The sequence below is a fragment of the Abramis brama genome (assembly GCF_963993115.1).
Source record: "Abramis brama genome assembly, chromosome: 15".
NCBI classification, from domain to species: domain Eukaryota; kingdom Metazoa; phylum Chordata; class Actinopteri; order Cypriniformes; family Leuciscidae; genus Abramis; species Abramis brama.
In genome coordinates, this window is record NC_139977.1 from 33765365 (window position 1) to 33777653 (window position 12289).

General features: G+C 40.2%; 2 protein-coding genes and 1 pseudogene across 4 annotated transcripts in view; 2 read left to right on the forward strand and 1 right to left on the reverse strand.

The window, feature by feature from the left end:
• Nucleotides 1–12289, reverse strand: part of LOC311097583 (vitelline membrane outer layer protein 1 homolog) — a 193378-nt pseudogene that overhangs the window by 167209 nt on the left and 13880 nt on the right. The gene's annotated exons all lie outside the window — the stretch shown is intronic.
• The window catches only part of LOC311097575 (vitelline membrane outer layer protein 1-like), a 189333-nt gene that overhangs the window by 110282 nt on the left and 66762 nt on the right, over nt 1–12289 (forward strand). The window lies entirely within an intron of this gene.
• LOC311097578 (vitelline membrane outer layer protein 1-like) lies at nt 6191–7811 on the forward strand. Its single transcript, XM_084137383.1, has 5 exons — nt 6191–6476; nt 6672–6787; nt 6900–7013; nt 7271–7455; nt 7525–7811. Exons 1-4 carry the CDS (start codon nt 6273–6275, stop codon nt 7452–7454), a joined length of 618 nt encoding a protein of 205 aa, XP_083993509.1. The 5' UTR covers nt 6191–6272; the 3' UTR covers nt 7455; nt 7525–7811.

The window sequence follows — 12289 nt, forward strand, 5'->3', positions numbered from 1 at the left end:
AGATCGTCCAAAATGTCCGGGATTCAGCTTTTGCTTTCTGCGGTCGCCATTCATTGTTTACATGCTCACCTTTTGTTTCAATCTAACTGAATTCATTCCGATTGGTGAATCTGAACGTAGTGTTTACATGAACGCTATACAAGTGATCGGTTGATGTGCGTTTTAACATTGCTAAGAAAATTCACGCACCTCCGTGATATGCAAGACCGGTGCGTCTCGCAGGTCTCGCTCATCAGTAATCCCGCCACCGGCCTCGTGTCGTTCTCCCGCGGCCCTCGGCCTTGTCCTGCTCGCCACAGTAAACATGATGAATGGCGACTGTAGAACGCAAAAGCCGAATCCCGGACATTTTCGATCTCGAAATCACGGGCAAACTCGTCACGGAGACTCACTCGTAGCCTAGCCTTGTTGTTTTCAACTGCGCTCTCTTACCGGTAGGCGTGGCTTGGGAGTGGCCTCGTAGGGCAGCGAAGCAAGTGCATTCTGGGAGTTGTTGTCTTTCATCCACATAAGCCAAAAATACATTTTCTGGCTTTTCTCAGTCTAGAAAGCTGCAAATTCAAAAATAATTTCACATTTCTACTACATAAATGACCTATTTTAAATACACATTATAAATAAAGAAACCTGAACCTGAAGAGATGAGAACTCAAAGAGTGCAACCAACAGTGTGTTTCTCTGCAAATATAACAAAGTTTATTAAACATTCAAAAGTAGTATCAGAAATGACTAGCAGCAACTCCACAGTTCTCTCTCTGCATGGGGTTTGAACCTTTGAAGCACTAAGCCAACCCCATATAACCAATGTCCAGGCCAAACTTACCCAAACCTATAATCATGTTTGGCTTGGTCCACTCAAAGTTGCGTTGGATTTTCTCTTCAGCATAAAGGTTTAGAGACCCATCTATCACTGTTTTCCATGTTTGTATAGTTAGTTTCTGGAGTAAATATATAGGCTATAATTTGTGTGTTTACATTATAGCTGTTTTTAAAAATGGCGGGTGCTGGTGTTTTGCGTGCGTTCAGTCATCAGCGTACACTAACGTCACGGGTAGTTCCTATAGTGCTGGTTTAGACCCGACTCTGAAGTAGGACCTAAATTAGTTCCTCCAAATGGAGTTCCTCGAACTAAAATCGTTCCTAGTTCCTGCGGTGCGAACACGCCGACATCCGGGTACTTTAGCCAATAGTTCTAGGAACTGTGAAAAGGTTTTGATTTTGAGATAGCAGATTTTTGATGATATAGTGACAGTGCGATTTGATTAGTTATAGGCTATTTAGGCTTACATTTAAATTTACACAACACATTGACTGATAGGCTAGAGACAGACAGAGTATACATAGTGACACATTAATAGATACAGAGATATAAATATATATAGACAGCTAGATTAATAGATAGATACATATATAGATAGATTATAGATATATATATATATATATATATATAAATACATAGATTATATCTAGATACATATCTAGGTACATATCTAGATAAATATCTAGGTACATAGATAGATTCATGTAGATACATATCTAGATACATAGATAGATTCATATAGATAGATGTCACAGGTCGGGATGGGCCAAGCCGGACTGCGCCCACCCCTGAACCAGGACCACCCTGTCAGAGCGTGTCAGAGACGAGACAGAATTTAAAGGAATAACAGTTTTTTTTATTTAAGTTAAAAGTAATTTGAATAACCTAAACTAAAATCTTCCTTTCTTCTTCCCAGGAATCGAGGCAATGCAGTAGTCTCCGGGGCCCACTCCCAGGCCGGTGCAAGGTTCACGGTGGCCTGTGATGGACCGGTGGGTTTCCACAGGTGAGTATGCAGTCGGGGCTGTTCCTCTTTCCACACTGATGCAGGGTTCACAGGGACCTACGACGGACAGGTGAATTTCCACAGGTGAGTAGACGGTCGGGGCCTTTCCTCTTCCCACGCCGATGTAGGGTTCACAATGGTATGCGATGGACAGGTGAGTTTCCACGAGTGAGTAGATGGTCAGGGCTCTTCCTCTTCTCACGCCGATGTAGGGTTCACAATGGTATGCGATGGACAGGTGAGTTTCCACAAGTGAATAGATGGTCAGGGCTCTTCCTCTTCTCACACCGGTGCAAGGTTCGCAGTGGCCTGTGAGGGACAGGTGAGTCTTCACAGGTGGGTCGGTGGTCAAACAGGATGCGGTTGTCTCACCCCGACAGCCTGGACAAGCTTCCTCGGGGACGAACAGAATGGCGACTTCAAGCAGCGTGCACAGTTCTCACATTCACTCTCTTGAGATGTCCACTTTTCACTATGCGGGCAGACTGACAGGTGCACAGTGAGCTCAGGTCAAACCGGTGGACGGGGCTTTGGCGAAGGATAGCAGAATCAACACTGCAGGTAGAGTGTGCAATTCTCACGTGTGTTGCAGGAAGATGGACACTTCACACTAGACAGGTGGGCTCTGGAGCTGCAGCAGACTCGAAGTCCACAGGCTAAGCGGGCCTTCTTCTGAACAGGCAGTATCGACACTGGGAGCAGAGGATACAGGTTTCACGTGTGTTACCGGGAGATGAACACTTTGCATCAGACAGGTGGGCTATGGGGCTGCAGCAGACTCAAAGTCAACAGGCTGAGCAAGGCTTTTTCTAAGACAGACAGAATCAACTTCAACAGCGGTACACAGTTCTCACGCGTGTTGCAGGGGACAGATACTTCACACCGTGCAGATGGGCTAGGGGCTGGAGCAGACTCAAAGTCGCAAGCTGAGCGGAGCTTCTCTAGGACAGACAGAATCAACTTCAACAGCAGTATATAGTTCTCACGTGTGTTGCCGGGGACAGATAACTTCACACCGTGCAGGTGGGCTTAGGGCTGCAGCAGACTCAAGTCAACAGGCTGAGCGGAGCTCCTGCTAAAACAAACAGAATCAAGATTGCAGATAGAGTGTGCAGTCTCACGTGTGTTGCAAGGGGGCGAACACTTCTCACCATACAGGTGGGTTGACAGGCAGGTAGCGAACTTAAGTCAACAGGCTGGGCAGAGCTTCTTCTAAGACAGTCAGAATCACTACTTCAAAACAGAGGTTAGTTTGACTCACGGATGCTGTTCCTTCTAGTCCTCAACAGGTGGGGCCGATCGACATTATTAAGCTCCAGTTACTGACAGTAGACCAGCATGGCATGTGGGGAGTGCACGGCAAGAGAGAATAAATCTTCCACACACACACACGGCAATTTCACTCCAAACATGCAACGTGAGGGGGGAAACGTCAATTTAGGCACTGCAATCCACTTCAATAAGTGCAGATAAGGCCAGCACTCACCCAGAGGTCTCCGTGCCACAAGCAACGAGCTTCAATGTTGGGAAAGGATGTTTCGGGGTTTTCCTCCACAGACATAGACAGGATTCACATCACCGTTCCAACACGGGGGAAGAGGGTAAGAGATCGAACATGAATCAGTGTAATTCACTCAGTGACGTTTAGATAGCACAATCAAAGCACTCCAATCCACCTTAAATTCAGTGTTGAAACATGCAGGTAAGAGATCCAATGGTCGATTACTTATCTCTCTCCCTTCCAGGCAACGGTGTGTTTTCACAACTCTTCCACGCTCCTCAAGTCCCCTCCAACAACACTTTCCCTTGCACACCACAATTCTTCTCTGCAACACTCAAATGGAACGACTTCTCACGGGGGAGAACCACACAACAGTCTCTCTTCACTGGCTTTTTATATCCTTCTCAATGCCCACATGGCTTCGTCATGGCTCTAGATTAATTCCCCACACCTGATGTCGATTTCCTCATCCCGGTTGGCAAGGCAACAGATACACATTTACACGGGGGGTGGTGTGTCCTTGTTATTGTACCGGAGGGGACACAATTGCGGCGAACTTTAGTTCCGCCCTCTCATTTGTCACACCGTGACATAGATACATAGATAGATAGATTTGGATAGATAGATAAAATGGAGGCTCCCCAGAAGAGATGCCGTAGATCTGTGGTGTGGGAGCATTTCCGTTTAGAAACCCCAAATAAAGTGAGATGTGTGTATTGTGATCGGCAGCTAGCCTACTGCAACAATACATCATGATGTGCCATTTGAGGAGCACTCATCCTGCCATTTTGCAGAGTGCAGAGGATGGCATTCCCCCTGTACCTGCTACTGACACTGCTGGGCCATCTCAGCAAGGTATGCATTGTTTGAAATATGATTATAATTGAAATATAATTACAAACTTTTGGGACACTGTTTAGAAAGTCCATAGCCCTATGCCCTACAACCTAATGTCCCAATCACAACTGCCAATCATGTTAAAAATAGCTTCAATGTGAATATAATATAATATTGTGTGAATATACATTTTATAGGTCTACATATGAGACACAATGCTACAGCTGATGCCACAGTGGAAGTGAAAAAATACATCAACGATGCGTATTTGCCCAGAACTCATGATCCACTAACTTACTGGAAAGAGAGAGCAGTAATCTTTCCTCATTTGTATGTCCTAGCTAAAAAATATATTTGCATGCCAGGCAGCAACAAGTGTCCCTTGTGAGAGGATTTTTTCAAAGGCTGGAGAAATTATATGTAAAAAAACAAGTAGGCTAAGTCTTTCCACAGCAGAGAAATTAAAATTTTTGAATAAAAATCTCAAAACAAGTGAGACACTGTGGCTTGATTTCTTTTATTAATATTCATTTTGCAGGACCAAAATAACATTATGCACAGTGAGGAGCCTATAGGTTACAAGCATCACATATTAGACAAATACAATCATTAAAAAACACATTTTTTTTAATGGCTCGTCAAGGTTGTTTCAGATCAACACCTGCAAGTGACCACTAGGTGTCACCGTTGAGACGGGTGTCGGATTGATTCGAAGCCTCGACACAATATGACACATTTGGTTCAACTGTTTCATTGCTTCACGAAGCCTCGATCTACCCACCACTACATTAAACCCAGATGCCCAGAGCTGAGGAAAAGAAACCTCAAGTGAAAGACAACAAGCCCAGAGTTGACGATTCCTTTGACCCAAAGTGTGATTATGTGCTGTATTCACCTTATTCCGCCCCGCCCACTTTTACTTCTGTCCAGTACTTCCGTTGTAAACCAACTTCCGGTTTAGCGGACCCTCATTCAATTTCGAGGAGAACTGCAGAGAAGTCTCACTGATAAAATGTCACATAAGATAAGCTAATTTGTGCCAAATGTGCTATGTACGTGTGTACCAACAGCACAGCAATGCACTGTTTCTCGGGGTAATTTTTAAACGACTTTTAGGTGTTTATATGACCCGTCTGCCTGTCTGATCGCAGCCCGGCCGATGTGTAGTGTTTAGCCTACATTAGCCACAAACATCTAATGTTGTAATGGTCTCACTACAGGACACATACACATGCTATACCTTGTTTGAAAGCTATGGTCCTCTAGAATTCAGTCGCTGGATTTATTTTACAGCCATTACTTGTGTTAGAGATCAAACCATAAGAAATTGCAGCTAGCAGTTAGCTAAGCTAACGTTACCCTCTTGTTCATCTAGTTGAGGCTCTACTTTCTTTCTACACCAGTTCGTGGCTATTTTTTTCTCATCTGTTGGAAAATGCAAATGTATCTGGTGATTAAGCAAACAAACTGTGGTGTAATAATGTTTCAAACTTTACATGTAGTAGTGTTTGTGCACATCTTCATAACTAAATAATAGCTATTAGAAAGACACAGCTATTAAATAATTTGATTGTGGCATTGTTTCAAAAGCTTCAAGTAAAATGTACTTTAGTACGTTGCAGCAGTTGTTAATAACCATAGGCCAACGCATTTGGCTATAATATTATAGTCTATCGATTTATATCAAGACAGATAACAGATTGGACCAGGGCAAACAAAGCGCTAAGTAGCTAAACCAGGAAGTGAGATTACGCGGATGGCGCCACCCAGTGCTACTTCCGGAATAAGGTGAATATATATACACCTCTTAACTCGTTGATTGGGTTGATTATCTGAATGTGCTCCACACGTGTTTAATTAGGTTTAATTATCTGAACGTGCTCCTCTCGAACTTTGTTAATAAAACATAATTTCTTAATATGCCAAATATGGTAGGGGTTGATCTTTGAGTATTATGATTGGATGGCATGGACATCATGGTTAATGATTCTTGTGTATAAATATGAGGCTTCTTCCTCATGTTATTATACTGTTTCTGCTTTATCATTTTCTGCAGATAGTCTATCTAAAAATTAATATAACTCAGTATTCAGGCCAGTGCTGTAGAAATGCATCACTTCTTTTCCATGATGTTTTCACTGCTAGCCATTATTGGGCATGTGAGTAGTCGGTCCACAGAAGGTCGTTCTGAGCGGAGCGTCGACAGATCTTACAGATCTGAGCTGACGGTGTCGAACGGGATGAGTTGGGGATCGTGGGGGCCTGTGGACATGTGTCCAAGTGGAATGTACGCCGCAGGGTTTAGTCTGAAGGTAAGTTGGGCGTTGACTCTATTTTGCTAATATGGGGGTGGATGAGCGCTTCAAAGGTTCAAAACTGTGGAGTTGCTGTTTGTCGTTTAATTCCAGGTTTCTAAAGTGTGTGTGTAATACTAAAGAACATGAAGATAAATGTTACTATGGGTTGGGTTAATTCTTTCAAATGGAAGATTGTTTTGTTCTTTTAAGGTGGAATCTCCTCTTATTTTTGGTGGTGATGATACAGCGCTCAATGGGATTCGTCTTTACTGCGTCGCTAAGTTCGTAGTACGTGACTACAGCTCAATTGAGTCCACCGTAGGAGGGTAATGGATTATTAACAATTCTTGCATTAAGTGTTTAAGCTATTTAAGTAAATTGAGGATTTTCTTGAATGATAATTGATTTGATCAGGCAACCTCTTTGTGTTTTCTTCAGCTGGGGTGAGTGGGGCGTTGAAAAAGTGTGTCCTTCTGGATACGTGACAGCTTTCCAGCTGAGAGTTGAATCTTCCCAAGGATCTGGAGATGATACGGCCGCAAACAACATCAAGTGAGTGTGTGGTGCTATAAGTTATAACATCTTTTACCCAGTGTATACCTCTTACCCATCCTGGTTTTATTTTGACATTTTAAGGACTCAGTTTTCCCCCATCAATAGTTTAGTTAATTTCACACTCGCAGTCGTGCTGCTGTTCGTGATTGCAGTGATTAGGCCGTCGGCTGCAGGGGATCATGTGACTGACATTCAATCCAACAGCACAATTACATATTTTATCATAATATTGTCACATCTGAATTTTTTTCCAGGTTCAAATGCAATGGAGGTCAGGTGCTGGAGGGTCAAGGCACAAGCTGGGGCGACTGGGGCAACTGGAGTCCAACGTGTGAAGGAACAGGAATCTGCGGCATACAGACCCGGGTAGAACCGTCACAGGGAAGCGAAGGAGACGACACCGCTCTCAATGACGTGCGCATGTTCTGCTGTGATTAAGGTGATGTGATCGCTATCAAAAACTCAGACTGACACACTGCAGATCAACTAAATCTGTTTTTTCTTTCAGGTTTAAGAGGGTGACCACAAGAACAGCAAGAAGATCAAATGTATTATAATTATTCATCATACTATGATCAACTAACAAACCATGTCATACAACAGTTTTGTAGTGTAAATCTGTAAATTCAGCCGGTCATTATCACAAAAAATAAAGCCTAACCGGATGATCGGGTTAGACCGGTTTTGAAGTTGAAATTATCTTATTCATTCTTGTAGGTTAGTGACTCTTCTGAAGACTCCTGAACTTCTGCTGAAACGGTTGTCAAATATCAGCAATAAAGACTTTCTAAACCGAACCTTGTAGTTTCACATTGTTTTGCACAACACTTTACATCAGATCGTTCACTACATTGGTGCATGTGGCAGATAGTCTTAAGTGACTTATTGCATTAAAATAAATTGTCTTATCCATTCATGCATTCCCTGAGAATGACTTGTGTAATCTACAGGAACACTACATTAAAGTGTAATATTGTCAAGTTACCATTAACTCTTTGCCTTTCCAAAGATATAAATGTTTATTTAGCTAAAATGGCACAATGCACATTCAGAATTCTTTGATGCAAAACAAATTCAAACCTCATTTTAATACTTTAATATTTGAGAAAACCGTAAACTCACTCCTGCAGTAAATATCACAAACAGTGCCAGAATCAAGCAGTTATAAATCTGTATTCAAAGTAAGACTGTAATAATCTGAGTTTTTTGTTATGTTTGGATGGCTGATATTAAGGCACAGCCAATAAGCGCGCTCTTCACTGTGACGTCAGCCAGTGTGTGCCCACTGAAGAGAGATGAGCATTAAGTTTTCTGAGGCTGAACAATAGTGACCATTTTCCATAAAGTGGACATTTCCTTTCGTGAGTCATTGAAAATATGTAAGTGTGATTTGCTGTATTTTTTCAAGGTGACTATATTTGTTAGTCAAGTGATTTGACTTTATTGGTCTCCTAGCTTGTTTACTCGCACGAGCACCTGGGTGTGCTCTTTGATACCAATCTTTCATTTGAAAGTCATGTCTCTAGTATCTGTAAAACTGCATTTTTCCATCTTAAAAATATATCTAAATTACGTCATATGCTCTCATTGACAAATGTGGAACAATTAGTTCATGCATTCATGACCTCAAGGCTAGATTATTGTAATGCTTTACTGGGTGGTTGCCCTGCACGCTTAATAAACAAACTACAGCTGGTCCAAAACGCAGCAGCTCGAGTTCTTACCAGAAGCAGGAATAATGACCATATTAGCCCAGTTCACTCAACCGATAAAGCATTGTCGGGAAATTTGTTTTGCGTAGTGACAAACTAAAATTCTGTATCAAAATTTATAAGGAAAGACCAGTACTTTGTTTAGACTTGGTTTGTAGGGAATTACAAACCTGCGCACATATATTCAAACACACATAACTATAGAACCAATTGTTAATGCGCATGTGAAGGCCATCAGCGTTTCTCACAGGATCACGTTTAAAATCTGAGTAGAGAGAATGGTGTCGTCTTAGCGGCCCCTAATTTAATAACAAATGATCGTTGCGACGGAAGCGAATCAATCAAAACAAACTTTAGCTGGAAATTTAAGAGAACCGCTATAAAGCCAAAACTATCTCTGTTACCTTAAATTATATGTTTATCTCTGTAAAGCTGCTTTGAAACAATCTACATTGTTAAAAGCGCTATATAAATGAGGATGACTTGATTTGACTTCAACGCCAGAGTTGGAGGGGATGTCACTGCCTGGAGGCCAAACTTGAGTCATTTTGGGATTGGTAGCATCAATGACAACGGTCAACGTCTCCTCGAGTTGTGCGCTGCTCATGGCCTGTGCTTACCGGGTTCCTTCTCATCTGGAACTATCAGATCCAAGGTTACCTGGATGCACCAACTCAATGCTGTCAAGAGGTACAGGAGTATGCACTCTACAGACTGTGACACCGACCATGCCCTTGTCCGCTGCACTCTAAAACTCACCCAAAAAAGTTTCAAAGTGTCACTCCAAAGCTAAACATTGAACTGATGCGGGAACAATACGTGGCAAGTTTCCATGCGCGAATGGAGGGCCTTCACGTCAGAGTTGACGGCACTCCTGATAACGCCTGGGCCGAACAGGAAATACCTGTTAAATAACAGTGTTTTTTCGGTTTATTTAAATTAGCATATTTTACTTTAATTTTAAGGTTTTTGTTTGGCAGCCGCAGCTGCCAGTCATTTGACCCTTTTTTTACGATTTTTTTTTACAATGAAGGTATATGATCGTGATTATTCAGGAAATACCTGTAAAATAACAGTGTTTTTCAGTTTATTTAATTTAGGATGTTTTACAGTTTTTTGGGGAGCTGACAGTCATTTGACCATTTTATCATTTAACTGTTTTGTTTCTGTTAAATGACAGATTATATTTGTAATTTTACATACATTTTTATGTAATTTAAGAAAACAGAAAAATACTGTATGACAAATACAATCAATTTTCTGTATAAAAAATGTGAATTACTGTAATTTGTCATTAATGTCACAATACCTAAAATAACAGCTGAATTTTTATTATTTGTAATTTTACAGTGTTTTGAGTACAATTTAAAATTAAAGAAAATGATCATCAAAAAATCACAGTTATTTTCTGTAAAATTAGGATTTTTTTTACAGTGTATGCTTTACTTAGAAACATCTAAGTAATTAATAGATATAGTGTGAGACACCATATCTACATGTCGAAAGAGTGTTGTGAACGCAGAGACCTCAATATTTGTAGGCAATACACAATGACCCGTTTTTGTGTTTGAATGTGTCATTTTTGATAGAAAATGAACTCCAAATGTCATAAAATGGCAAGTTACTAATCAACATCAAAAGCAATGATAAAACAGTGTAAATACAGCTGGAAAACAGTGAAATTATTATTTGAGGCCCAGTGCATGATGGGAACACCAGTATCAGAAAAGCTGAGTAATTTGACTTAATTTTATAACATTGATATTTACGCTTTCATTTCGACACACTTGAATTGAGTACTAATATAGAATTTACTTAAGTTTTTTAAATTATTGCCTGAACTAACTTTTTCAAGTAAATTACATTGTTTATTTCTGTAGTATTTACTTAACCACTAAATATTTTTATATCAGTGTATAGCTAAGTTTAATTTATCTAATATTTTTTATTGAAGACAAAGTATGCAATTTGTAGTATTTGGAATAAGTCAAAGGTATTAATCAGCCTATAGTTTTTAGTCAAATGTTTCACACGACAGCATCATGGGCAAGTACACCGACATGTGCTACAGAGTTCGAGTCCCGGCTCTTGTAAATAAACACACAAAAATACAAACATCTGTTTGTTTAACTGAGTGTCCTTGGAAAGTGTTTTACTCACGGAAATGCCTATCAAATGCTGGTTGATTTTGTCATTTTATTTCCTGTTGTAAATATCAAGGCTTGCAAAGCAGCAGGAAAAGATCAGCTAAAAATGATCATTCTGTCATCATTTACTCACTCTCTCGTCGTTCCAAACCTGTATGACTTTCTTTATTTCAAGCAGAATTTAAGTGTCATGTATTTTCACACAAACTAAATGAAACTAAATGATTGTTGCAAGTCACGTAAACACACTTTAGACAAACACTGATCCAGTTGAATTGCCAGTAAAAGCATTAGCACCTTTATTTATACAGCACTTTTAACAATATAGATTGTTTCGAAGCAGCTTTACAGTGGCAATAGGAAATTACAGTAACAGAGATTGTTTTGGCTTTACAGCAGATCTAGAATAAAGTTATTGTCCAACTAAAGTTAGTTTTGATTTATTCACTTCCGTCGCAACGATCATTAGTTATTAACTTAGGGGCCGCTGACATGACACCGTTCTAACAGAAAACCCTTAAGTTCTCCTTGTGCAAACTTTAAAAACGCGAACCTGTGAGAACGCTGATGGCGTGCACATGCGTATTACTTGTTTAGTCTATAGGTGTGTGCGTGTTTGAATATATATGTGTGCAGGCGTGTAGCCTACCCTCAACCAACTACTTGTCCGGCATTAAAATTTATAATACAGAATTTTAGTCATCCAGTTTTTTAAATCAGCTTTGCATTTCGTTAATTTTCTGAATTTGTAAGTTTCGTCGGGCGTGAAGAAATATAAAGCTGAGTATCATCAGCATAACAGTGAAAACTAATGCCATGCAATAAATGATATAATGATATCTCCCAAGGGTAGCATGTACAGGGTGAACAGCAACAGTCCTAGTACTGAGCCTTGTGGTACGCCATACTGAACTTATCATGGAACTGGGGCGACTGGAGCCTAACCTGTATGGGAAGAGGAATCTAAATGTAATGTTCTGATTTGCTCAAAAAAGAAGCAGGCATGTTCTACTGACCAACCAAAGAAGGGGCTGGATGATTTTGCTTAATCTTGTGTATAATAATGAGCTTTTTTCCTTATTAAACTTGAAAATGTTATGGTACACATTCTCTGTGTCTGCTTGATCATTCTCACAGGAAACCCTTACACTCAAAATAATTAATTGGTTTGAGTAGGACAAACTTAAATTAAACTAATTAGTTTAGTCAAATTAACTTTTATGAGTATTTAGCACTTTTTCTTTCAAGTTCACAGAACTGATATATTTTAAGTAAACTGAACTGTTTCAATGTTTTTTTTTTGTTTGTTTTTTTTATTAAAATTATTTCTTTTAATTTAGACAAACTTAATTTGAACTGAAACGGCTGGGATGTCTATTTCCCAGCATGCTTTGCCGATAGCACTCGAAAGAGA

Excerpts from the sequence above, each read along its gene's own strand:
- LOC311097578 (XM_084137383.1), top strand. The coding sequence starts at position 6,273 with ATGCATCACTTCTTTTCCATGATGTTTTCACTGCTAGCCATTATTGGG. Across the intron at positions 6,477-6,671 it reads CCGCAGGGTTTAGTCTGAAG|GTGGAATCTCCTCTTATTTT; the intron begins GTAAGTTGGGCG and ends TGTTCTTTTAAG. Across the intron at positions 6,788-6,899 it reads ATTGAGTCCACCGTAGGAGG|CTGGGGTGAGTGGGGCGTTG; the intron begins GTAATGGATTAT and ends TGTTTTCTTCAG.